This window comes from Somniosus microcephalus, chromosome 5, assembly GCF_052327205.1.
Source record: "Somniosus microcephalus isolate GS21.2 chromosome 5, FLI_Smic_1.0, whole genome shotgun sequence".
NCBI classification, from domain to species: domain Eukaryota; kingdom Metazoa; phylum Chordata; class Chondrichthyes; order Squaliformes; family Somniosidae; genus Somniosus; species Somniosus microcephalus.
The window spans coordinates 313,614,624-313,641,955 of record NC_140991.1 but is presented as its reverse complement, the minus strand read 5'-3'; the positions used below and the strand labels follow the sequence as shown (position 1 = coordinate 313,641,955).

The 27,332-nt window shown below is 47.6% G+C and overlaps 1 protein-coding gene across 2 annotated transcripts in view; it reads right to left on the bottom strand.

Annotated features, from left to right (window-relative positions):
• Positions 1–2,349: 2,349 nt before the first annotated feature.
• LOC147117873 (cadherin-6-like) overlaps positions 2,350–27,332 on the bottom strand; it is a 280,439-nt gene continuing 255,456 nt past the window's right edge. For both annotated transcript variants that reach the window (XM_085989254.1, XM_085989255.1), the window contains one exon: positions 2,350–11,255. In XM_085989254.1, the coding sequence (XP_085845380.1) occupies positions 10,765–11,255 (491 nt within the window). In that variant the 3' untranslated portion in view covers positions 2,350–10,764. The remainder of the gene's footprint in view (positions 11,256–27,332) is intronic.

Here is a 27,332-nt window from a genome sequence, read left to right as displayed (position 1 = left end):
AGATTATGACGGGTTTGGATAGGCTAGACGGGGAAAGGCTGTTCCCACTAATTGATGGTACAAGGACCAGGGGACAGAGATTTAAGATATTGGGCAAGAGATACAGGGGGGACGTGAGGAAAAACTTTTTTACGCAACGCGTGGTGAGGACCTGGAGCTCACTGCCGACGGAAGTGGTGGAAGCGGAGACACTCGGGGAGAAATTGGGTGAGTAGCGCCACCTGTTAACGCCTAAAGAGGCAGTCAGTGCCTGTAGCGCCACTGGCTGCGTCTCCCGCGATATTCAGTAGGGGCGCTAATGGTGGCGTTAGGCATTTGCGCTGCGCCGCCACCGATGACGTCATTGGTGTGCGCAGCGCCCCATTTGTGCCCCGTTCGCGATATTTGGTAGCGAACGCTGCAGTTGTGCTGCTCGCTACCCGCGCCCGGTTCACGGGGCCTTACTGTGCCGGCAGCGGCGCAAGTTAAGGTGGAGGTGCGGGGTGGCCGCCTTTTCGGCGGCCGCCTGCCAGCACCTCCGTCCCCGGCCTCCTAACCACCCCCCCCCGCAGCATTGCCGGCTGTTTCCCGAGAGCCCGGCACTTCTCCTTGGTGCCGGGCTCATTTGCCGGCACTCGCGAGCGGGGATCGCGCTGTTGCAGGCACCTCCCCCTTAACAGTGGGAGGAAGGCCTGCAGTACCGCAGCGTGTGGCACTGCGGCACGTTGCGCTGCGATAATCAGTTTCAGCGCCCTAAGAGGGACGCGGAGCGCCTCGAGCCTCGCCCCGTGTCCCTCGAGGAGCAATGAAACTGAATATCTGACGATCGCTAAAGCCTCGAACGCTGCGCTAAATCCTGCGCTCAGGCGACTTTTGCGCCACTTTAGCGCCCCAACCCAATTTCTAGGCCATGGGATCTTGGGCTTCATAAATAGAGGTATTGAGTACAAAATTAGAGAAGTTTTGCTGAACCTTTATAAAGCGCTTGTTAGGCCACAACTGGAGTATTGCGTCCAGTTCTGGTCAGCACACTTTAGGAAGGATGTGAAGGCACTTGAGAGGGTGCAGAGGAGATTTACCAGAATGGTTCCGGGGATGGGGGATCTTAGCTACAGGGACAGGTTGGAGAAGCTGGATTTGTTTTCATTGGAGCAAAGGAGGTTGAGGGGTGATTTGATAGAGGTGTACAAGATTATGACGGGTTTGGATAGGCTAGACGGGGAAAGGCTGTTCCCACTAGTTGATGGTACAAGGACTAGGTGACACAGATTTAAGATATTGGGCAAGAGATACAGGGGGATGTGCGGAAAAACTTTTTTACGCAGCGAGTGGTGAGGACCTGGCACTCGCTGCCAACGGAAGTGGTGGAAGCGGAGACACTCAATGTTTTCAAGGGGAGACTGGATAGGCACTTGAGGGAAATAAACTTGCAGGGCTACGGGGATAGAGCGGGGGAATGGGACTGACTGGATTGCTCTACAGAGAGCCGGCACGGACTCGATGGGCCGAATGGCCTCCTTCTGTGACGTTATGACTCTATGGGGGAAAAATTCGGTATCGCCATTTTGGGGCGTTAATATCGGCCGGGCGCAAAGTTTAGCGCCCAGCGCTAATTATCGCCTCCGACTGCAAAATTCGCCTCTAACGCCCCTGGAGGTGATTGGAGCATTAAATCAGGTGCTACACACCTCTCTTAAGGTGCTAACGCCAGGGAGTGAGGCGCTACCTCAGAACGCTATCGAAGCTCAGGCGATGTCCGTTACCATGGAAGCCAGACAGACTGGCGCCGTCCAGTTCTTAAAGGGGAGGGGCCATCTTGCTGGCCAGCCGCACCCTGCTCATTGCAGCCTTGAATCTCGGCCTGGAGAGACCTCGAAAGCAATTATGCTGGAAGCACTAATGGATAGGCCCAGGGAAAGAGCTCGGCACTTAGGAACCTCAAAAGTGGTGCTGAGGGCCAAAACTCCTTAGGACAGCGTTAAAACCAAAAATCTTGCCGACAAGAAAAGTCAGGAAGTGCGCGCCTTTAAATATCGCTTCCCCAGCCCCTTCCCGACTTGAAAACGTTCCCCTCTATCTGTCGTTGCTAGCGGCAGGCGCTAAGGCAGGGGGCGCGACTCAATATCCGGTCTGGGGCGTTGCACGCTTGACTGACGTTCACGGTCTGCGGGCGCAGCAGATCGTGACGGTCGTGTTTAGCGCCGCCGCAAAACGACTGGTCAATTTTCACGAGCGGAGCAAAACATCACCGCGCCCGGGCGCTAGCTGCTTTGCGCCCGTTCAGCGGGAGGTGCAAAGCAACCGAATTTTTCCACCCTATGACATGCTAGTTTAAAAAATCACAGCAAAATAATCCATACATAAACCGAATCCATACATAAAAACATTTTATTGAATAGTATCATATAAATAATCTTGGTACAAAATGTTACTTAGCAAAAAAAATGACTCAGATTTTCCTCCAGTTGCAGAGCGTACAGCTGCCGCTGCTAACGGTGACTATTCTTTGCAGTTCTTCAAATGAGAAAAAGCAAGTATCGATCAGAAACATAAGCAAAGATTCCTTCATTGGCAATAGCTATTTTCAGTTTCACAAATTGGCCCAGCCACATTAAAATAGTTCACATAAACATAAATGTTAATAGCCACAAAGTTATTTGAACTGCAGGTCGTACCATCAAAGACTTCTGACTGGGTTAATGATTAAAAATTGGAAGCTTTTGACCTAAGTTTAAAACACGCGTCAGTATATCCATACAAAACAAACATACAGTAGATGTAAATATAGCATGTACGAAGTCTATATGATTCCCTCCCCCCCCACCATATTTCTCTTCCCCTCCTCTCTTGAAGATACCGACTCCTGCTTGGTCACACGGTTGCCATCAGCTTTTTAGTATTTCGGCCACGTGGCCCTCCACTGTATTGTGTGTTACTCTGGCATCAAGCTATTTGAGCATGGGGGGCAGCTCAGTTCAAACCTGCCTTCACTGAATGTCCACACGCATCCTTCTCTTTTTTAAAATTTATTCAGGGGTCGTGGGCAAAGCCATTATTTATTGGCCGTGAGACGGTGGTGGTGGTGAGCCGCCTTATACAGCGTGCTAGGCCGCGCCAGAGGCAAGTTAGGAGTCGCATATAGGCCAGACCAGGTAAGGTCGGTAGGTTCCCTTCCACTAAAGGACATTGGTGAACCAGATGGGTTTTTATGCCAATCCGGTAGTTTCATGAGTCAGCCATTACTGATGCTAGCTTTTTTTATTCCAGATTTATTTAATTAATTGAATTTAAATTCCCCAGAGGCCGTGGTGGGATTTGAACTCGTGTACTCCGGAGCATTAAGTCCAGGCCTCTGGATTACCAGTCCAGTAACATAACCACTACGCTACCGTACTCCATCTAGTGCAGGAGTGGGAAACCCTGGCCCATTGCTCCTACACCCCACCCTTAACCAACTGCGGCCAATTGCATCACCCGCATGGCTGGCTTAGCTCAGAACAGCTTAACTTAGCACAGGAACTGAACACTGGGCCTTCCCAGTCTCTATGGCTCAGTACCACACGGGCTAGTCCACTGAGCCACCAACCCACTGGGGGAGCTCACACGGGCTAGTCCACTGAGCCACCAATCCACTGGGGGAGCTCACACGGGCTAGTCCACTGAGCCGCCAATCCACTGGGGGAGCTCACACGGGCTAGTCCACTGAGCCACCAACCCACTGAGGGAGCTCACACGGGCTAGTCCACTGAGCCACCAACCCACTGAGGGAGCTCACACGGGCTAGTCCACTGAGCCACCAACCCACTGAGGGAGCTCACACGGGCTAGTCCACTGAGCCACCAATCCACTGGGGGAGCTCACACGGGCTAGTCCACTGAGCCACCAACCCACTGGGGGAGCTCACACGGGCTAGTCCACTGAGCCACCAACCCACTGGGGGAGCTCACACGGGCTAGTCCACTGAGCCGCCAATCCACTGGGGGAGCTCACACGGGCTAGTCCACTGAGCCACCAACCCACTGGGGGAGCTCACACGGGCTAGTCCACTGAGCCGCCAATCCACTGGGGGAGCTCACACGGGCTAGTCCACTGAGCCACCAACCCACTGGGGGAGCTCACACGGGCTAGTCCACTGAGCCACCAATCCACTGGGGGAGCTCACACGGGCTAGTCCACTGAGCCACCAATCCACTGGGGGAGCTATGTGGAACTCTTCGCAGTTTCCGATACTTTTTTCCTCTTCAGGTTACCAAGCAAGATGTATATCAAAGGCTGAGATCGATAGATTTTTGGAATCTAGGGGAATCAAGGGATATGGCGGTCGGGCGGGAAAGTGGAGTTGAGGTCGAAGATCAGCCGTGATCTTATTGAATGGCAGAGCGGGCTCGAGGGGCCGTGTGGCCGACTCCTGCTCCTAATTCCTATGTTATTACTGGTAAACCTTTACGTAGGTGAAAGCAATAACTGGATTTTATGGCACCAAGAGCCTATAAGAATGAAACCATTTCGCCAGCATTCACCCGTCACATAGACTTCTGTATCTGCTGTAGATCAGTTCTATAAGTGCACTCCTCCTGTGAACCAGCCATCCAAAAACATACAACCTACTGCTAATGGACAAGTAAACAAATTGATTATTCCTTCTCACGTCAGAAGAGGATTTAAAATACTGCTTATAACATTTACTCTTATCACTGGATTAGGTTGTGATTTCGACTGAACAAATTTAAAACATTCAGTGCCCAAGTAACTCAAACAAGTCTCTCCTAAGTTCACTACACAAAACATTAATTAGTGTCAAGATTGTCTAGGCTAATCCTAACTGGACAATGAGCACAGTTATGGATTCTGAAGTAACACTAACCTTACAGAAGTGTTTTTCTATACATGATTGAAACAGAGCAAATGGATACAGAATACATTTTTTTCTTCAATTAACTCAGTGGGTTTCTCCCCCCCCCAAAGATGTGCAAGAAGTGTCATCAAACCATAATGCAAATTCAAATATTAATGGAACATATTTTGGCGGAAAAAAATGTAAACAGTGCGTGTGCTGGCATGTCGGCCAGGTTTTTGCTGCTGTCCCTTGTTCCATCCACAGCGATTGCCAACTTTCTCGTGTGACGGCGGGACATTTACGGCAAACGCGAAGCTTTCGCCCTGCTGTAGCTCTCGGCCACCCGAGTGGCTTCATGGCATTTTTGGGCTGCTTCGCACGAGAGTGGCGGATGAGGAGGAAGATTGCAGTGCGGGATCTGCTGAAAGGTGCCGCAAGCAAGTCTTTTCATTGAAGCCAATGTTCTATTCTGACGAAGGGTCATCGACCTGAAACGTTAACTCTGTGTTTCTCTCTCCGCAGCTGCTGCTCTGAACCTGCTGAGGATTTCCAGCATTTTCTCTTTTTTATTTCTATTCAAGGAAATGTGGTGTGGTAGGAGATGGAATGGAAAAAGTGCAGCTGCTGATGGGCACGTTCTACTATTGCTAACCCTCGCCATTGTTGAATAAACAACAATACTCTCGATGAGTGCCAGACTTAGTACCCTAATTATTATTTTTTAATTAACTTCCATGTGGCTACCTATCGGGGCCACTGTCTTACGGTGACTGAATAAGTCATAGTCCATGGGATCATGTCCACAATTTCATTCATTTTTGCATCAGCCTTGGTACTGAGCTTTCTCAGAAGCGTTAGCTACCTATTAACATAGGGCGTTGCAGCTAAGAGCAACACCGTTGCCTCAGAGCATTGCCCAGCTTGAAGGAGCCTCCGTGCCAACAGTATTTAACAGATCTTATTTAATATGCCCCCAGGGTCCCACCTCGCGGTACACAATTGCTAAGCAACTATCCAAAAACCAGTCATACAAAAGCAAAATACTGCGGATACTGGAAATCTGAAATAGAAACAGAAAAATCCTGGGAATAGTCAGCCGGTTCAGGCAGCATCTGTGGAGAGAGAAACACAGAGTTAACGTTTCAGGTCGATGACCCAAGGAGTTCGAGGAGCAGCACCTCATCTTTCGATTAGGCACTTTACAGCCTTCTGGGCTCAACATCGAGTTCAACAATTTCAGACCATAACCTCGGCCCCTGTCCTTTTTTGTCCATTTTGTTTTTCTCTCTCTCTCACATGGCAGCTGTCTTTCATTCTGCCAGTGCCATTTACACTTCACCTAGTCATCTGTTGTCTCTTAACTTGTCCCATTACCATCTCCTTTTGCCTCGCACCATCATCCCTTTTGCCTCTTAATCTCTCCCGCCTTCCATCCTATCACAGACCTTCCCTTTTGTTCTCTCCTCCCCTCCCCCCTTTCCCTGCCCCTACACTTGCATAAAAACCTGTTCCATCTCCAACTTTTTCCAGTTCTGACAAAGGGTCATCGACCTGAAACGTTAACTCGGTTTCTCTCTCCACAGATGCTGCCTGAACCCGCTGAGTATTTCCAGCATTCTCTGTTTTTAATCCAGAAACAGTCACTCAGTACAGTGTTCCAATCGCATTGCTGTCTGTTGCACCCTATTGCAATTATGGATTTAAGTTGGTCGACTTTTTATAAACTTTCGACTTGCTGAGTAGCATTACTTTTGAGCTCACCTTGTTTTAGTTTTTCACTTGCCACAAATGATTTGTTAAAATTTAAAGCGAGGACATAAATCCTAAGGAGGCAAGAAATGCACCTTTGGTGTAGGCAGACTGGTCAATCGAGTAGTGAAGAGCTGCTACAAGACCACAGGTATCAAATGCAATAAAAGCAGAGAAAAATCTAATGAGCATTTACTCCATCTATATTCATAGCCACACTACCTGAAAACCACCGAGTGACTTTGTTTCCTCAGCTCAAAAGACACTGAAAGGAGCTCGGCTCTCCCAACTCGCATGGTTCCTTCACTGTAAAGAGAAGAGGATTTTGCTCGCCGAAGTCGAGTCTGTTTCCTATTAGCAACACGCAAGGTAAATAGAGATTCCGGGAAAACTCCGTAACTTGTTTTCCCAAGAGAGGAGCTGGAGCTAAGAATGCAGAATGAAGGAGGGAAGTAAGAAATATCAAGGTAATGGAGATTTTTTTTTTATTATCAGGTTGAGCATCTCTCCTCAGGTAGAGGTTGAGAGTCTACCCTTGGGTGGAGGTTGAGGGTCTACCCTTGGGTGGAGGTTGAGGGTCTACCCTTGGGTGGAGGTTGAGGGTCTACCCTTGGGTGGAGGTTGAGGGTCTACCCTTGGGTGGAGGTTGAGGGTCTACCCTTGGGTGGAGGTTGAGGGTCTACCCTTGGGTGGAGGTTGAGGGTCTACCCTTGGGTGGAGGTTGAGGGTCTACCCTTGGGTGGCGGTTGAGGGTCTACCCTTGGGTGGCGGTTGAGGGTCTACCCTTGGGTGGAGGTTGAGGGTCTACCCTTGGGTGGAGGTTGAGGGTCTACCCTTGGGTGGAGGTTGAGGGTCTACCCTTGGGTGGAGGTTGAGGGTCTACCCTTGGGTGGAGGTTGAGGGTCTACCCTTGGGTGGAGGTTGAGGGTCTCCTCTTGGGTGGAGGTTGAGGGTCTCCTCTTGGGTGGAGGTTGAGGGTCTCCTCTTGGGTGGAGGTTGAGGGTCTCCTCTTGGGTGGAGGTTGAGGGTCTCCTTTTGGGTAGAGCCTCTACTCTTGGGTGGAGTTTGAACATCTCTCCTCAGGTATAACTCACAAACTGCCTTGCAGCAGCGTAGACGCCAGAAGCCACTGAAGTCCCCATTATCCAATTCCCTGCATTGTCCCTAAAGGAGGATTTGCTGACGCTGAACATCTTTGAAGAGGGTACGGGAACTACAGAAGACTCCAAGGTAAAAAAAACATTTTTTTCTTTTGCATTTATCTTTCTTTCTACCAAGCCTGTGTAAGATTGAGTCAAAGAAGCTGGCAGTGATATTGCCGAAGAGAAGCCCTATCTTTACTTACAGATTTGTACAGGTTAGGGTAGGCAGTTAATGCTAAAGTATTGGAATCTTTTTACAGAAGTGCAGTACATTAAGGATGTTTGTGCATTTAAATTTTAGTTGCTGTGGAAAACATCAAATGGGGACAATAAGCGAAGGAATAGTTGGATCCAAACTAAAATGATAATTGAAGTATACCAAATGTTTGCACAACCATTAATGCTGAGTATCGATAATGCCATCGGGATTAATGGTTATATTCAGAAACCATGGGAAGAGTTTGACTTCCTGCACTCCCATTATACTCCGAATGAAAAGCAGTTAATGCAGATCATTCTTTTTTTTGTTTAATTCTATCAGATCATCACTTACATTTCCAAGTGGGCATAACAGAACCATTTTGTTATCTGTACTATCAAGTAAAGTGCCCAGTACTAGTTCTCAGTAACATGTCCCTCAGTAGAAAATAGATGGCTAGTCTAGCAAAGAAGCCATAGAATGCGAGAGCTTGCTGACCTTAACTAAAACAAGACAACCTGGCAGTCAGCGTGTTGGATACCGGTCTGACTGGAGATGCCGGTCTGGTTGCTGTACAAACCCCTTCCCCAGTGCAGAATTCAGAGCTATAAGAGATCATTTTACGAACTGGCTCTCCTGGTGTCGAGTTTTGCCGGCCGGGAGCATAGTTTGGGAATGCGAGCTCCCGCCAAAATTAAAATTTGTCAAATTACCCCATGCAGAGCTAGCTCCTCAAGGTGGCATCGACAGGTCTTAACGTCAATGAAAGGTCTCTCAGCCCTCTTCTCCTACAGGCTCACTGGTGCACCATGCGCCTACGATGTGATTTCCATAAACATCTACTTGAATGAAGTAAACCATCTGCCCGCAGCCCTCACTGATGGTGCAAGTTAGATCTGAGAAGGCCTTTCTTTAAAAAAAAAAGATACTTTTGATCTAAAGTAATTACATTGACTGAACCCCTTTAACACATCAGAAAATGTTGGAAAAACTCAGCAGGCCAGGCAACATCCGTGGAGAGAGAAATAGAGTCAACGTTTCAGGTCGAAACCCTTTGTCAAGTCTTGACAACAGAAAATGCTGGAAATAGGTTAACTCTGTTTCTCTCTCTCTGCAGATGCTGCCTGACCTGCTGAGTATTTCCAGCATTTTCTGTTTTTATTTCTGTTTTACAATGCTTGGTGTTATAAATCTCATCATTATAAAAAAACTACTCATGAAATAACACTGGGCAGCCAGCTGGTGGCGCCGTCCAAGGAGTATAAATACTCGGGCGTGGGCCCAGCTTGACCAGGGACATTTTGTAAGACAAGGAACTAGTGAAGTACTAGACCTCCATGTTCTGAAACAAGTTGATTAAAGCCTTGCTTTATACTCAAACCAAGTGCGTAGTGAGTTTTATTACGTCACTTGGTAATGCTGAAGCCATATAAAAATGCCTCATCCCTCCCCCTCTGCTCAGAATGTGCCATAAGGGGGAAGGTCAAGTGAGTATCTGTGGGCTGACTGGATTTGATTTTGCCTCTGAGTGTGTATCGCACTCGGACTGTTCGCCATGCCGAGTGGTGCGTTACGGGCCAGTTCAGGCGAACATTTCACGGGGCAGCACTGGGGGGGCGGTGCCCTCTGTAAACACTGCCGCCTCCAGTCCGCGGGGGTAACTCCGCTCGGTCCGCAGCGCAGGCGAAGAATTATTTGGCGCTTCCTCCGGAAGGCGAAGTTCTGAAAGGACTTTAAGCTTTGCAACAGGAGCTGAGCGCTTCCGACGGGAAAGTGGAAGGGAACCTTGTATCATTACGGTGATGCGTGCAGCTTGGAAAAAAAAACAGCTGCAGCACCAAACTGTTAACAACACCCAAGCGGATTAACTCTGTCTCAAAATGCACCTGTAGTGATTCACATCTACACTACGTAATACAGCTCTGCATACAATATGTATACATCTGTGTATATTGAATCTAAATTACAGTACAGTACATTGTGAAAGAAACAGTTCACTCGACCACATGTTCAGCTCAAACATCTAATTCACAAATTTCACCTAAGGGATGTGCTGGCCAGCAGGCTTTAGGGTCTAAGGCTGTAAACCTGGGATAAGTCCAGCGAGTTTCCGACCAGACCAAGTCTTGCAGTTCCACGGCGCGCGCGTGACTCTCGTAACCTTTCACCTCTTTAGAAAGCACACGTCAGGGGTTTGATGCATGTTTTAATGTATCTCGATCAAGTCGACGGGCATAACTTGTTACATGTATGCCGTTCCTGCAAATGTATGATCGTTCTTCCTCTTCAACAGCGAGGGGTTTCTGTCGTGCTTCCATGTAAAAGAGAGCAGCATAAATGAGCTCGCAAACCAGAACCACGCGTCTGTTGTCTAATGCTTGGTTCCAAGATAGATCTTCCAAACCATCACAATTTGCCTCAGGCCATTTTTAAGAACTTGCTCTCTGCACATCCCTGTTTTAATACATTTTTCTATTCCTCTGTGTAGACGGTATTACCTGTGAAATATTTCTAGATGATAAACAGAATGAGCAACATAACTTGTGTCTCCACTGGTGCGCCAGTGGCTAGTGTAGGTATCTAATTACTGTATAAATTCCCGTAGACACTGAGTTGGGTTCTTGGTGGGTGGGTGGGTGGGGGGGGGGGGGGGGTGCGGGATGCTCAGTAAACGAAGCATAAATTACACACTTTTCACAACTGGAACCATTCTGAGACCATGAATATATGGAAAAAAAGTCTAACAGTTCACAAGAAATGTTTGTTTTGTGGGATAGATTTCGAAAAATGGCCCTTGTGTTTACACAGCAACACTCTGTTCTTTTGATAGCTGAATTTAAAAGGGGCGATTCTCCTTGCTAAGAGTCCCTGTCGCTGTCTTCTCCGCCATACATGTCTGACAGTTTTTTGAACCGAGGTCCCCAGTCACTCAAGTAATCGTAATCCTGGTCTGTCTCTGTGGTAACGGAATCTAAGGAGCTGAGAGACTCGGCTATGGAGCCATTTCCTTCGTAGGCGTACGTTGCGAGAGAATCATAAGGAGGCGCACCGGGATCCGTGTCATTCTCCTTTAACCTCAGATTGATGAAATCTCTGACGTCGGTGTTATCTGGTACCGGCGGGACCGGCCGAGGTAGAAGGAAGTTCTCTGGTTTTATATCCCTGCGCAGCTGGGTGTCTTCTATTACTTCAGGATTCCTCAGTGTGCTAATATCAAAGGCTTGGGTATCCTCCTCGCCACCTCCTTCATCATTGTAGCTGACAATGTTGTCTCGGATGTCCTCTTTGGAAATGATAAGAGGCTCCTTCTTTCGTTGTTTCCTCATGGCAGCAAAGAGTACCACAATAACTGAAAATAATAAGAACACAGATTTAGTTCAGTTGTTACATTTTACACCCCAAATCTGCAGGGAAGAGCAGAGTGCTTTGTTCTAACTGTAAAGTAAATCCTCCTTTTTTGTTCATAGTAATAGTACAAGTTTTCGCATTCTTTACTTTTAACAAGCGATCTGACTTGTGTTTAGTGACTTGATGCCATTAAAAATTACCTACCTCTCTTTCCGCCTTTAAGATGCTCCTTAAAACCTACCTCTTTGACCAAGCTTTTGGTCACCTGCCCTAATTTCTCCTCGTGGATTGGTGTTGAATTTTCTTTTATAATCGCTCCGGTGAAGCGCCTTGGGATGTTTTACTACGTTAAAGGCGCTATATAAATACAAGTTGTTGTTTACAGCCATTGAAGTGGAGTCTGTTCTAATGTAGGAAACGCGGCAGCCAATTTACACACAGCAAGCTCCCACAAAGAAAGAAGAAAGAAAGACTTGCATTTATATAGCGCCTTTCACAACCACAGGACGTCTCAAAGCGCTTAACATAGAAACATAGAAGATAGGAGCAGGAGTAGGCCATTCGGCCCCTCGAGCCTGCTCCACCATTCAATGCGATCATGGCTGATCATCCAAATTCCTGTCCCTGCTTTCTCCCCATATCCCTTGATCACTTTAGCCTTAAGAAATATATCCAACTCCTTCTTGAATATATTTAATGAATTGGCCTCTACTGCCTTCTGTGGTAGAGAATTCCACAGGTTCACCACTCTCTGGGTGAAGAAATTCCTCCTCATCTCTGTCCTAAATGGCTTACCCCTTATCTTTAGACTATGACCCCTGGTTCTGGACTCCCCAACCATCGGGAACATCCTTCCTGCATCTAGTCTGTCTAGTCCTGTTAGAATTTTATAAGTTTCAATGAGATCCCCTCTCATTCTTCTAAACTCCAGCGAGTACAAGCCCAATCGACCCAATCTCTCCTCATACGTCATTCCTGCCATCCCAGGTATCAGCCTGGTGAATCTTCGCTGTACTCCTTCTATGGCAAGAACATCCTTCCTCAGATAAGGCGACCAAAACTGCACACAATACTCAAGATGTGGTCTCACCAAGGCCCTGTACAATTTCAGCAAGACATCCTTGTTCCTGTACTCAAACCCTCTCACTACGAATGCCAACATACCATTTGCCGCCTTAACCGCCTGCTGCACCTGCATGCTTACCTTCAGCGACTGGTGCACAAGGACGCCCAGGTCTCGTTGCACTTCCCCTTCTCCCAATCTATTGCCATTCAGATAATAATATGCCTTCTTGTTTTTGACACCAAAGTGGATAACTTCGCATTTATCCACGTTATATTGCATCTGCCATGCTTCTGCCCAATCACCCAACCTGTTCAAATCATACTGGAGTTTCTCGGCATCCTCCTCACAGCACATACGACCACCCAGCTTTGTGTCGTCTGCAAACTTGGAGATATTACATCTAGTTCCCTTGTCCAGATCATTAATATATATTGTGAATAGCTAGGGTCCAAGGACCGATCCTTGCGGTACCCCACTAGTCACTGCCTGCCAGTCGGAAAAAGAGCCGTTTATTCCAAATCTTTGCCTTCTGTCTGCCAACCAGTTCGCTATCCAAGTCAATACCTTGCCCCCAATCCCATGTGCCTTAACTTTACACGCTAATCTCTTATGTGGGACCTTATCGAAAGCCTTTTGAAAGTCCAAATACACCACATCCACTGGTTCTCCCTTATCTATTTTACCAGTTACATCCTCAAAAAATTCCAGTAGATTAGCCAAGCACGATTTACCTTTTGTAAATCCATGTTGACTTTTTCCGATCCGGTCACTGTTTTCCAAGTGCTCTGCTATTACATCTTTATAATGGACTCTAGCATTTTCCCCACTACCGATGTCAGGCTTACCGGTCTGTAATTCCCCGTTTTCTCTCTACCACCTTTTTTGAATAGTGGGGTCACATTAGCTACCCTCCAATCCATGGGTACTGTTCCAGATTCCATCGAATGCTGGAAGATGATCAGCAAAGCATCAACTATTTCTAGGGCCACTTCCTTAAGTACCCTAGGATGTAGATTATCAGGCCCTGGGGATTTATCGGCCTTCAATCCCATCAATTTCCCTAACACCATTTCCCTACAAATACTGATTTCTTTCAGTTCCTCCCTTTCATCAGACCCTATGTTCCCCGACATCTCTGGCAGGTTATTTGTGTCCTCCTTTGTGAAGACAGAACCAAAATATGTATTTAATTGGTCTGCCATTTCTTTGTTCCCCATTATAAATTCCCCTGATTCTGACTGCAAGGGACCTACGCTTGACTTCACCAATCTTTTTCTCTTCACATATCTATAAAAGCTTTTACAGTCAGTTTTTATGTTCCCTGAAAGCTTACTCTCATACTCTATTTTCCCCCCTTAATTAATCCCTTAATTACAGCCAATTAAGTACTATTTGAAGTGGAGTCACTGTTGTAATGTAGGAAACGCGGCAGCCAATTTACGCACAGCAAGCTCCCAGAAAGAAAAAAAGAAAGACTTGCATTTATATAGCGCATTTCACGACCACAGGACGTCTCAAAGCGCTTTACAGCCAATGAAGTACTGTTGTAATGTGGGAAACGCGGCAGCCAATTTGCGCACAGCAAGGTCCCACAAACAGCCACGTGATAATGACCAGATAATCTGTTTTAGTGATGTTGATTGAGGGATAAATATTGGGCAGGACACTGGGGAGAACTCCCCTGCTCTTCTTCGAAATAGTGCCGTGGGATCTTTTACATCCACCTGAGTGCAGACGGGGCCTCGGTTTAACGTCTGATCCGAAAGATGCAACTATATCGTGAACCTAAGTATCCAACTGAGCCTTAAATTGGTAATATATTTTATATGGTTAACGCTGAAATCCGTTCATTTTAAGAAGTGGTTGCTTTCTTGGTAGCCCCATTTGAAAGGCATTTAACATTAACGTGTTGTAAAGCCCCGCGCTATCCTTTTATTTGCTCCCATCAGATCATTTTGAGTTCTTAGAGAAACCAGTGCTATGTGGTTACAATTTGGCCTTCGTCCTGCTACTGTTCACCCTTGCTCAATGCATCAGACAGTGTCTACAGACATTAATAAATCAGTGTCAGAGGGCAGGGTTTTCATTAGGCCGTGGAGATGGGATTGGAGGCCTGTGGGGGTTTAAAATCCCGAAATTGGGGGTCCCGCCCCCAACACGTCTCCATGCCAGTTTCAAAGGAGGTGGGTACCCACCCCGCACTGGGACCCACCTCCGAGGTGGGAAGGGGATTGGTGCCAAATAACTGCCTGTTGACAGGTAGTTAACAGGCAGTTTTTAGCCTAATCCCTATTTTCATTGTTGAAATGTGGGATTCCCGACGGCTCCAAACCACGCCAAGTTAGCGAGGCGGGCCGTCGGGATGAAGGGGTCAAGATCTGCAGCCTCTGCTTTCTGTTCCGGGGAGATCTCTAAATCATCCTGAGAGGAAGGAATTAACCTGGAGTACAGATTGTCAGTGTTTGACAGCTTCAAACAGCTGTGAAACACTGATATATCATCTGTCAAAAGGTCTTGACAGATGAAATATCAACCTGTGACGTCACCTGTTGCCGGGTGGCCTTTAATTGGCCTGCTGAGCCCACTGGGCGGGCTCAACAAGGTCAATCAAGTCAAAATCGCATGGGTTGGCCACAACTCGATGGAGGCTGGACTGCAACCCCGAAAGTTGTAGTCCCACCTCCTACTCGCCTCCTCAATGAAAATCCAGCCCATAGTTTTTCACCCAATCAATGTGGTTGGTCTGGAAAGATCTAGAACGCATCTAGGCTGTATTATTTCCAATGCATGCGCCAACCCCAAGGAATACTATCCCAGATATTTTTGCACATTAGTTTCAAGTTTCGGTTGATAGGAAGAGTATGTTTACCAGTGGAAGCTGACTTTTGCGTTTAGTTTCAAGTTTCTTAGTGTCCCTTTATCAGAATTCTTAAAACATAATTTTTGGACTCTAGGGGAATCGAGGGATATGGAGATCGGGCGGGAAAGTGGAGTTGAGGTCGAAGATCAGCCACGATCTTATTGAATGGCGGAGCAGGCTCGAGGGGCCGTATGGCCGACTCCTGCTCCTAATTCTTATGTTCTTAATCATGGGTGCTTCAGGGTTCATGGAATTGTGGTTCACCACTCTGTCATGGAGCTAAATGGTGATGTTCTTGCATTGTTCCACGGAAGCTCAGCGTAAGCTCGAGGAACAGCACCTCATCTTCCGATTAGGCACTTTACAGTCTTCCGGACTCAATATCGAGTTCAACAATTTCAGATCATAACCTCGGCCCCCATTACATTTTTACATATATTTTTTATCCACAGCTTTGTTTTGTGCCCTTCCCCCTTTTTTTTCTCTCTCCCACATGGCAGCTGTCTCTCATTCTGCCAGCGCATTTCACACCTAATCTAGAGCCGTCTTTTGTGTCTCCACTAGTCCTATCACCATCTCGTCTGGTTTTGAATACCTCTTAATGTCTCTTCACTTCTCTTTTGTTCTCTCATCCCCATTTCCCAGCCCCCAAACTGGCCTTTTAATCTGTTTCATTTCCTGTGTTTCTCAGTTCTGACGAAGGGTTTCGACCTGAAACGTTGACTCTGTTTTTCTCTCCACGGATGCTGCCTGGCCTGCTGAGTTTTCCAGCATTTTCTGTTGTTATTATAAATGGTGATGTTACCTGACTTCAAGCAAGTTCTAGCAGTTGTGGTACTTATTCCAAGCCTATACTGTCTCTGGAGACAATCGTAAATCAGAACAAAGACACCATGGCAGATGTATAAAATTCTTAGAGGACTTGCCAGGGTTGATGTTTGGCCTGGCTGGAGAGTCTCGAACTATGGATCATAATCTCAGGATAAGATGTCGGCCATTTAGGACTGTGAGGAGGAGGAATTTCTTCACTCAGAGGGTTGTGAATCTTTGGAATTCTCTGCCCCAGAGGGCTGTGGAGGCTCAGTCGTTGAGTATATTCAAGGCTGAGAGTGATAGATTTTTGGACTCGAGGGGAATCAAGGGATATGGGGATCGGGCGGGAAAGTGGAGTTGAGGTCGAAGATCAGCCATGATCTTATTGAATGGCGGAGCAGGCTCGAGGGGCCGTATGGCCGACTCCTGCTCCTAATTCCTATGGGCTCCACACCCCATTGAACGGTAGCAATATTCGACACCTGCTTCAACCAGGAGGTGCTAATCTTGACACAATAACCCCAATTTTCAGAGTGCAGCAAATGCAGGACTGTGCTTGCCAGGTTTTAAAAAGGCTGCGGTTTCCTCTTAAAGGGGAGTCCCCTGCAATTATTCAGGCGAAGGAAGCACTACATGTGTTAAGAGTGTGGCACTGAAAGTCTTCATCTTGAGGATGTTGCTGCAACGACAGGCGATGTTTTGGTGTAAAATTCCAGAAGTAAGCTGCAAGTCCAGAGCTTGCTCACTGAGCAAATACAATTTCCCAGGTCATGGGATACATGGGAACAAATGAGGAAAATGTTGAATCAATGGCATCAGAATAAGTGCCAAAGTAAGTAGGCAGCGCTGTTTACAAGCACTCTTCCTTCACACAAGGTATGGGACTATTTAAATGTTCATCTGCACCCTCCGGGAGATAAAGCACATGGGATTGGGGGTAATATACCGGCATGGATTGAAAATTGTTTAACAGACAGGAAACAGAGAGTGGGAATAAATGGGTCTTTTTCGAGGTGGCAGGCGGTGACTCGTGGGGTGCCGCAGGGATCAGTGCTTGGGCCCCAGCTATTCACAATCTATATCAATGATTTGGATGAGGGAACCAAATGAAATATTTCCAAGTTTGCTGACGACACGAAACTAGGTGGGATTGTGAGCTGTGAGGAGGATGCAAAGAGGCTTCAAGGCGATTTAGACACGTTGAGTGAGTGGGCAAATAGATGGCAGATGCAGTATGAATGTGAAGTTATCCACTTCGGTAGGAAAAACAGAAAGGCAGAGTATTACTTAAATGGTGATAGATTGGGAAATATTGATGTACAAAGGGACCTGGGTGTCCTTGTACACCAGTCACTGAAAGCAAACATGCAGGTGCAGCAAGCAGTTAAGAAGGCAAATGGTATGTTAGCCTTCATTGCAAGAGGATTTGAGTACAGGAGCAAGGATGTCTTACTACTGTTATACAGGGCCTTGGTGAGACCACACCTGGAGTACTGTGTGCACTTTTGGTCTCCTTACCTAAGAAAGGATATACTTGCCATAGAGGGAGTGCAGCGAAGGTTCACCAGACTGATTCCTGGGATGGTTGGACTGTCGTATGAGGAGAGATTGGGTCGACTAGGCCTGTATTCACTAGAGTTTAGAAGAATGAGAGAGGATCTCATTGAACGTATGAAATTCTGACAGGGCTAGACAGACTGGATGCAGGGAGGATGTTTCCTCTGGTTGGGAAGTCGAGAACGAGGGGTCACAGTCTCAGGATACGGGGTAGGACATTTAGGACTGAGATGAGGAGAAATTTCTTCACTTGGAGGGTGGTGAACCTGTGGAATTCTCTACCACAGAAGGCTGTAGAGACCAAGTCACTGAATGTATTTAAGAAGGAGATAGATAGATTTCTAGACACAAAAGGCATCAAGGGGTATGGGGAGAGAGCGGGAATATGGTATTAAGATAGAGGATCAGCCATGATCATATTGAATGGCGGAGCAGGCTCGAAGGGCCGAATGGCCTATTCCTGCTCCTATTTTTCTGTTTCTATGTTTCAAATTGCAAAGCATGTACAGAGCATTTTTGGCAATACTCTGTCATTCAACCAAAGCTGCGTGACGCACTTGCAGTGGGGGTACAATACTACTGTGCACATAGCACTTCAAAGGTCACCAGCGAAAAAGAGTATAGGCAGGAAAAGCACCGTACAAGTTAATGTGGGAAGGCCTGGCAAAAGGAGGGAGTTACTGTGGACATGGGAGGGCCGGGGGGTGCTAAGGAGCTTGGTAACAACTTTATAAATGTGTTCACCAAGGGTGTTGACATTCACACCCATCGGCAGAGAACTAGGACAGATAGTGGACCAACTCCGCTGAAGCAGCTGTCGTACTGTGACGACATAGCCCACCTCTCGTTGGCTATGAATCTGTAGATGGCATTGGGGAGGGTTGAGATGGAGGCATAGAGTCATAACGGTACAGAAGGAGGCCATTTGGCCCATCAAGTCCGTGCTCTCTGTAGAGCAATCCGATCAGTCCCACTCCCCCGCTCTATCCCCGTAGCCCTGCAAGTTTATTTCCCTCAAGTGCCTATCCAGTCTCCCCTTGAAAACATTGAGTATCTCCGCCTCCACCACTTCCGTCGGCAGCGAGTTCCAGGTCCTCATCACTCGCTGCTTAAAAAAGTTTTTCCTCACATCCCCCCCTGTATCTCTTGCCCAAAACCTTAAATCTGTGTCCCCTAGTCCTTGTACCATCAACTAGTGGGAACAGCCTTTCCCCATCTAGCCTATCCAAACCGGTCATAATCTTGTACACCTCTATCAAATCACCCCTCAACCTCCTTTGCTGTAATGAAAACAAATCCAGCTTCTCCAACCTGTCCTTGTAGCTAAGATCCCCCATCCAGGCATTAGCGTTAGTTAATCTACTATGCGGCCGGGGCTGATTTGGTTGCTGAAACTGGCTCGTGGCCTAGTTTGATAAGAGTATAAAAAGAGAGGCAGTGGTGAGAAGGCAGTTTGAACAGAGGACACATCACCGAGTGAGCTGGTGACCGAGAGAGGTGGGAACAAAAGGTGAAAACAGGATTGCTAAAATGGGAATTTGGTGACAGCAGGAACAGATGGTGATGGAGGCGCAGAATATCTTCACTGAAACTTAACTGGATGAGAATCTAAATGTAAATGTAACAACTGCCATGTAGAGCCAGGCTGGCAGCTCAGGAATGCGTAGCGAGGTGCGGTTCCTGAAGGATGTGGGAGTGTCTGAATTGTAGGCAATATCTCAGACAAGCGCCTCTGTGGGAACGGTCCCCGACTGAGATTTAATGGAGCTCGAGATCTCGGAACTCGGGGCGGAGTTGGAGACAATCTGACACGTCGGGGAGGGAGGGAGATTTGTGGAGCAAGGGTTTCAGGGGGCAGTCATTCCGCTGAGAGATGGGGAGCTGGCCGTGGTAAAGGAAAGAGGGCTGACTGTCTGTCCTGTCCACAGGTCAGGGGAAGCGAGGAGTGACAGGCTAGAGCAGAAAGGTGCAGAGCAAATCGCCCTCTGCAGCAAGCCTGAAGCACTGTCCTCCTGTGGGACACTGGGCGGGGCCATCAAATAAATTAATAAAATGGAACAAAAGCACGTGAGAAGGCTCAAGGGGGGAGGCTGGGGGATTAGCAATTCTGTTAGCAATTATCTCATTGAAACATTGCAGTTTTGGTCGCCTTATCTGAGGAAGGATGTTCTTGCCATGGAGGGAGTGCAGCGAAGATTCACCAGGCTGATACCTGGGATGGCAGAAATGACGTATGAGGAGAGATTGGGTCAATTGGGCTTATACTCGCTGGAGTTTAGAAGAATGAGAGGGGATCTCATTGAAACTTATAAAATTCTAACAGGACTAGACAGACTAGATACAGGAAGGATGTTCCCGATGGTGGGGGAGTCCAGAACCAGGGGTCACAGTCTAAGGATAAGGGGTAAGCCATTTAGGACAGAGATGAGGAGGAATTTCTTCACCCAGAGAGTGGTGAACCTGTGGAATTCTCTACCAAAGAAGGCAGTGGAGGCCAATTCATTAAATGTATTCAAGAAGGAGTTGGATATCTTTCTTAAGGCTAAAGTGATCAAGGGGTATGGGGAGAAAGCAGGGACAGGGTACTGAATTTGGATGATCAGCCATGATCTCATTGAATGGCGGAGCAGGCTCGAGGGGCCGAATGGCCGACTCCTGCTCCTATCTTCTATGTTTCTATGTTAGGAGTGCAGCAGCAAACGAGACTGGATAGTTAGAGAGTTGGACGCTGTCATTTGCAGTCAAGAGCAAGAGTCACGGATGCTTTTTTTTTTGGCGCTAGGGTGACGAGGTAAAGACTGGGAAAGATTATGGAAGAGGAGAGAGAGCAGCCAGTCGTCATGGTCCACAGGGGAACCAACAATATGGGAAAAGCAAAGGCCTGAAGCACTGCAATCGGAGTTTCGGAGATGGGGAAGCAGCCTTTTTGGAGCAATAGATTTGCCTCTTCACTGCCTGGCGCAGTGAATTGTTGCCCGTTATAGAAAAAAGCAAAATAGACTTGCGTTTCTACAGCGCCTTTTACCACCTCAGGACGTCCCAAAGCCCTTTACAGCCAATGAAGTCATTTTTGAAGTGTAGTCACTGTTGTAATGTAGGAAACGTGGCAGCCAATTTGCGCACAGCAAGCTCCCACAAACAGCAATGTGACAATGACCAGATAATCTGTTTTAGTGATGTTGATTGAGGGATAAATATTGGCCCCCAAGACACCGGGGAGAACTCCCCTGCTCTTCTTTGAAATAGTGCCACTTTTACGTCCACCTGAGGGGGCTTCGGTTTAACGTCTCATCCGAAAGACGGCACCTCCGACAGTGCGGTGCTCCCTCAGTACCGCACAAGAGTGTCAGCCTAGATTTTTGTGCTCAGGTCTCTGGAGTGGGACTCGAACCCACAACCTTCTGACTCGGAGGCGAGGGTGCTGCCCACTGAGCCACAGGGTGACACTAGAACTTCATTTCTTTGCTTTCAGTGGAATGAAAACCAGGCCGGTTCCACAATGGGCGAGCGCTCTGCCCCGCCAGAGGAAAATCTACCTCGTAATCTCTGGAATACTCCTCCAACCGCGTGCTAGAATAGGGAAGGATAGGAGGAAGATTAGGGAGCTCGACATGTGGCTGAAGTGGTGGTGTCACACATTTTATGGGGCTTTGGCACCATTTCTGAGGTAGGTGGGAACTATTCTGCATGGATGGTCTACATCTGAACAGAGGGAGTTAATGAATGGGCAAAACACCTAAATGGGGAAGTGAAGAGTCATTTACGTTAGGAAGGAACCTGGAGCAGGGATGATAAAAGGCAGTCAGACAAGTAAGTACAGAAGGTAGAAATAGATCAGATTAATACAAAAAAAAGACTTTAGCAAAAAGATTAGCATGTAGAAGGAATAAAGGGAACAGAAGGAAAATTAAAATGGCCAATTGAACTGCAGGACAAAGACTGAGATAAAGGAAGGAGCTGTGATCTGGGACAACAATAATCCACGGAGATGGCGTAGCAGTGATACAATTATCTAGAATGTAACTCAACAACAACCTGTATTTATATAGCGCCTAAATGTGGTAAAACGTCCCAAGGCGCTTCACAGGAGAGTTGTCAAACAAAGTTTGACACTGAGCCACGTAAGGAGTTATTAGGACAGGTGATCAAAAACTTGGTCAAAGAGGTAGGTTTTAAGCAGCGGCTTAAAGGAGGAAAGAGAGGTAGCGAGGCGGACAGTTTTAGGCAGGGAATTCCAAAGCTTAGGGCCCAGGCGGCTGAAGGCACGGCCACCAATGGTGGAGCCATTATAATCAGGGATGCGGAAGAGGCCAGAATTAGAGGAGCGCAGATATCTCGGGGGGGGGGGGGGGGGGCGGTTGTGGGGCTGGAGGAGGTTACAGAGATAGGGAAGGATGAGGCCATGGAGGGGTTTGAAAACAAGGATGAGAATTTTAAAGTTGAGGTGTTGCCGGACCGGGAGCCAGTGTAGGTCAGTGAGCACAGGGGTGAGGGGTGAACGGGACCTGGGACCAGTGCACCTCCAACTTCACTGCAGCCGTATGTAAAGAATTTACTCAAATGCAGAATACGATGGAGTGAGTGGCGTCTTTACAGCCATCTGAGCTGGAGCCCCCAAAGCAGTGAGGGAACAAGCTCAGAACAACACGGACCATATTCTCTGATGACTGCCACCATTGAGACCTTGATATTTACAGCAGTCTGCCAGTGCTGGATTGGACACAACTGGCAGATCATTTGGAAAGAGCAGTAATGGTGGCTCTTGCCCACACAAAGCTTTCCGACGGACTGCATCCATGTGGCCTGCTGGTCACCCAGCTGAAGTGACCAGAACCCGGGGGGGGGGGGGCCACAGAAAGAAAAGGCCCCCAACGTGGTGGCTTCCTCTCACGGCGGCCACGCGTCCTCGCGCTCTCGCCAGGCGCATCAAAGGATGAGGGTGCTCCAGATGAGGCAGGCACTGGTGGCCACTACGTTGTCCGATGTAGCGTCGACTGTGACAGGGCCATCGCGTAACCCTGCCTCCAGAGATTCAAGGCCAGGACTGTCCCAACACAGTTACACCACTTAACTTCAACCTCCCTCCTACTCGAGGAGTACATAGACACAGCCTTAGGTTAAGAAGTGCGATGAGCACCACGGAAAAGCATAGGCATGGGGCTTCAGACCACGTAAGCAATCTATATAATCTCAAAATAGATATTAATCGTTTTTCTTTCTTATTTGCATAGGCCATCTATGTGAGGTTGGACTGTGGATGACATTATGTACTGGACTGTGTTTGTTGTTGTTGTTTCGTGTGAGCTTATGATGGGATGTCTAGTTTGGCTCTCCAGTCGATGGCCTCCTGAGATGCCGAGTGGGGAAATGAGGTGCCTCCCCCAGCAGATCTTAGTGGGCAGGTTGATGTGATGTGTTCCACGGTCTGGGACTCCTGGCCACAGTCGCACTTCGGGTCGTCCCTCATCTTCCACTGGTGGAGCCGGTGGCCGCATCGTCCGTGCCCCGTGCGGATTGGGCTGAGCGCTGTCCGTCTTCGACAGTGGTCGAAGTCAGGGACCTCTGCCGTTGGGTCAGTGATGAGGTGTTGGTTCTTTATGTTGCACACTGTGGTTAATACATGGCCGCTCAGTTTGAGTAAGAGAGCTGTGGATTCTCAGTCGTTGAGTATATTCAAGACCGAGGTCGATAAATTTTGGGGAACGAAGGGAATCAAGGGATATGGGGACAGTGGAGTTGAGGTAGAAGATCAGCCATGATCTTGTTGAATGGCGGAGCAGGCTTGAAGGGTCAAATGGCCGACTCCTGCTCCTAATTCTTATGTTCTTAGGTTCTTGAGTCAATAATATATGGGGGTCATTTGGATAAACAAAATGAGTCAGTGGCAAGAGTTGTCCATTACTAGAAGTAGTTTTTGATCAGAGTTCTGCACCAATCTCCCTTTCGGTACATACTCTTAAGGCCTGCTACTCCTCCTGTTGTGTGCTCACTCCTCTTTGGGTGGCATAATTCTGCAGCACGCAACAGACAGTTGGAACAGATCTAGAACAGCTGGTTGTAGAGACCTTGCCTGAGCACCCAGCTCCAGCAGTCCAACCAACAGAATCGTTGCTTCAACACCATGGTACTGTGCTCCACAGTGACACAGGTGGTAGAATCATAGGATCATAGAACTTTACAACACAGGAGGCCATTCAGCCCATCGTGTCTGTGCCGGCCATAAAAGAGCTCTCCAGCCTAATCCCACTTTCCAGCTCTTGGTCCGTAGCCCTGTAGGTTACGGCACTTCAAGGGCATATCCAAGTACTTTCTAAATGCGATGAGGGTTTCTGCCTCGACCACCCTTTCAGGCAGTGAGTTCCAGACCCCCACCACCCTCTGGGTGAAAAAAGTTCTCCTCAAATCCCCTCTAATCCGTCTACCAATTACTTTAAATCTATGTCCCCTGGTTATTGACCTCTCTGCTAAGGGAAATAGGTCCTTCCTATCCACTCTACCCAGGCCCTTTATGATTTTATACACCTCAATTAAATCTCCCCTCAGCCTCCTCTGCTCCAAAGAAAACAACCCCAGTCTATCCAGTCTTTGGGTGCTGGCATAGACCTTAGGGTAAGAAGTATACTTTGGTTTCTTCTCATGATGGTTTTGTACGTTCATATAAGAGGGAAAAAAATGTTCTGTGAAAACACTATAAAACAACACCTTGAACAGAGGCTCAACCAGTCCCCATCCACCACCACCCTCCTCCACCTGGCTGAACTTGTTCTCACATTGAACATAGAAACATAGAAGATAGGAGCAGGAGTAGGCCATTCGGCCCCTCGAGCCTGCTCCGCCATTTAGAGACATAGAGATAGGAACAGGAGTAGGCCATTCGGCCCTTCGAGCCTGCTCCGCCATTCAATGAGATCATGGCTGATCTTCGTCTGATATCATAGCTGATCTTACCAGTTCAGTACCCCGTCCCCGCCTTTTCTCCGTAACCCTTAATCCCCTTAGCCTTCAGAAATATATCCAATTCTCTCTTGAAAATATTTATTGAATTAGCCTTCACAGCCCTCTGTGGCAGGGAATTCCACAGGCTCACCACTCTTTGAGTGAAGAAATTCTTCCTCATCTCTGTTTTAAATGATTTGCCCGCTATTTTTAGACTGTGGCCCCTGGTTCTGTGCTCCCCGGCCATTGGAAACATTCTCTCTGAATTCAGCCTGTCCAGGCCTGCCATAATTTTATATGTTTCGATGAGATCCCCTCTCAATCTTCTAAACTCCAGTGAGTACAAGCCCAAACTATTTAATCTCTCTTCGTAGGTCATTCCCGCCATTCCAGGTATCAGCCTGGTGAATCGCCGTTGCACTCTTTCCATGGCAAGAACATCCTTCCGCAGATGGGGCGACCAAAACTGTACACAATACTCCAGATGCGGTCTCACCAGCACCTTGTACAGCTGTAGTAAGGTATCCCTATTCCTATACTCGAACCCCCTTGATATGAAGGCCAACATACCATTTGCCCTCTTAATCGCCTGTTGCACCTGCATGCTCTCCTTCAGTGACTGGTGCACAAGAACACCCAGGTCCCTCTGCACTTCCCCATCTCCCAATCTATTGCCATTTAGATAATAATCTACCCTCCTGTTTTTACCCCCAAAGTGGATAACCTCGCATTTATCCACATTATAGTGCATCTGCCACGTATCCGCCCATTCCCCCAACCTGTCCAAATCGCACTGTAGCCTCCTGACATCCTCATCAGAGCCCACCCCTCCTCCTAGTTTAGTGTCGTCAGCGAATTTGGAAATATTGCATCCAATTCCCTGATCCAGATCATTTATATATATTGTGAACAGCTGGGGTCCCAGGACAGATCCTTGCGGCACCCCGCTGGTCACTGCCTGCCACTCCGAAAACGAGCCGTTTATTCCAACTCTCTGTTTTCTATCCGCCAGCCAGTTCTCTATCCACGTTAATACTTTGCCCCCAATTCCATGAGCCTTAATTTTGCATGATAATCTTTTGTGTGGAACCTTATCGAAGGCTTTCTGGAAGTCAAGGTACACCACATCCACTGGCTCTCCCCCATCTATTTTACCAGTTACTTCCTCAAAAAATTCCAGCAGATTAGTCAAACACGATTTACCCTTTGTAAATCCATGTTGACTCTGTCCGATCCTTTCCCCATTTGTCAAGTGCTCCGCTATTTTATCCTTAATAATGGACTCTAGCATTTTGCCCACAACCGATGTAAGGCTTACTGGTCTATAATTCCCTGCTTTCTCTCTACCCCCCTTTTTAAATATTGGGGTAACATTAGCTACCCTCCAATCCACGGGTACTGTTCCCGAGTCAATGGAGTTCCGGAAGATGATCCTTAGAGCATCTGCTATCTGCAGGGCCACCTCCTTAAGTACCCTAGGATGTAGTTTATCAGGCCCCGGGGATTTGTCGGCCTTCAGTCCCCTCAACTTACCCAACACCATATCCCTAGAGATACTAATTTCTGTCAGCTCCTCCCTCTCATTAGTCCCTATGTTTGCCGATATTCCTGGGAGGTTATTTGTGTCCTCCTTTGTGAATACAGAACCAAAGTATGAGTTTAATTGGTCTGCCATTTCCTTATTCTCCATCATGGCTGATCATCCAAATTCAGTACCCTGTCCCTGCTTTCTCCCCATATCCCTTGATCCCTTTAGCCTTAAGAAATATATCTAACTCCTTCTTGAATATATTTAATGAATTGGCCTCAACTGCCTTGTGTGGTAGAGAATTCCACAGGTTCACCACTCTCTGGGTGAAGAAATTCCTCCTCATCTCTGTCCTAAATGGCTTACCCCTTATCCTTAGACTGTGACCCCTGGTTCTGGACTCCCCTTTGACTCCACTCACTTCCTCCAAATTAAAGGTGTTGCTATGGGTACCCGCATGGGTCCTAGCTATGCCTGCCTTTTCATGGAATATGTGGAACATTCTTTGTTCTAGTCCTACTCAGGTCCCCTCTCTCACCTCTTTTTCCGGTACATTGATGACTGTATCGGTGCCGTTTGCTGCTCCCGCCCGGAACTAGATAATTTCCTTCACTTTGCTTCCAATTTCCACCCTCCCCTCACCTTCACATGGTCCATCTCCGACTCTTCCCTTCCCTTCCTCGACTTCTCCGTCTCCATCTCTGGGGATAGGCTATTGACAAACGTTCACTACAAGCCCACTGACTCCCACAGCTACCTGGACTACACTTCCTCCCACCCCACTTCCTGTAAGGACTCTCTTCCATTCCATCTTCTTTGCTTTTGTAACACAAAATGTCCCCTGGTTGCTATGTATCAGCAACATTTTAGGAAGATTTCCCATGTACAGGAAACTTTGTGCTATCTGGCACCGACGGGACCGAGCTGCTGCCGTTCCCTCAAAACTGCCGGACACTCCAGAGTTAATGTTGAAACATACAGAGATTTTCATCTCCGTATGAATCAACAAACCCTGTTGCTTAGCAACAGCCTCTAAACAGTCGGCAAGCGTCTCTGTAGCATCTCTAGCTGAAGCTGTTGCTTAGCTACAGACCTTACAGAGCTTGACTGTTCAAACAAGGCAAAGAAAAGAAACGAAAAGAATAAAAAACGGCTCCTGATTTTTGCCGGTGGTTCCAGCTTGCCGGACGGTTTGCCTCCGGATAACTCAAAGTTTCCTGTACCTTATTTTCAGCTAAACGGTTAAGCGACGTCATTAGAATTACTGATCAGAAGAAATCTTGCCACTCTATTTACAACGTCATTCACGCGTAGTGGC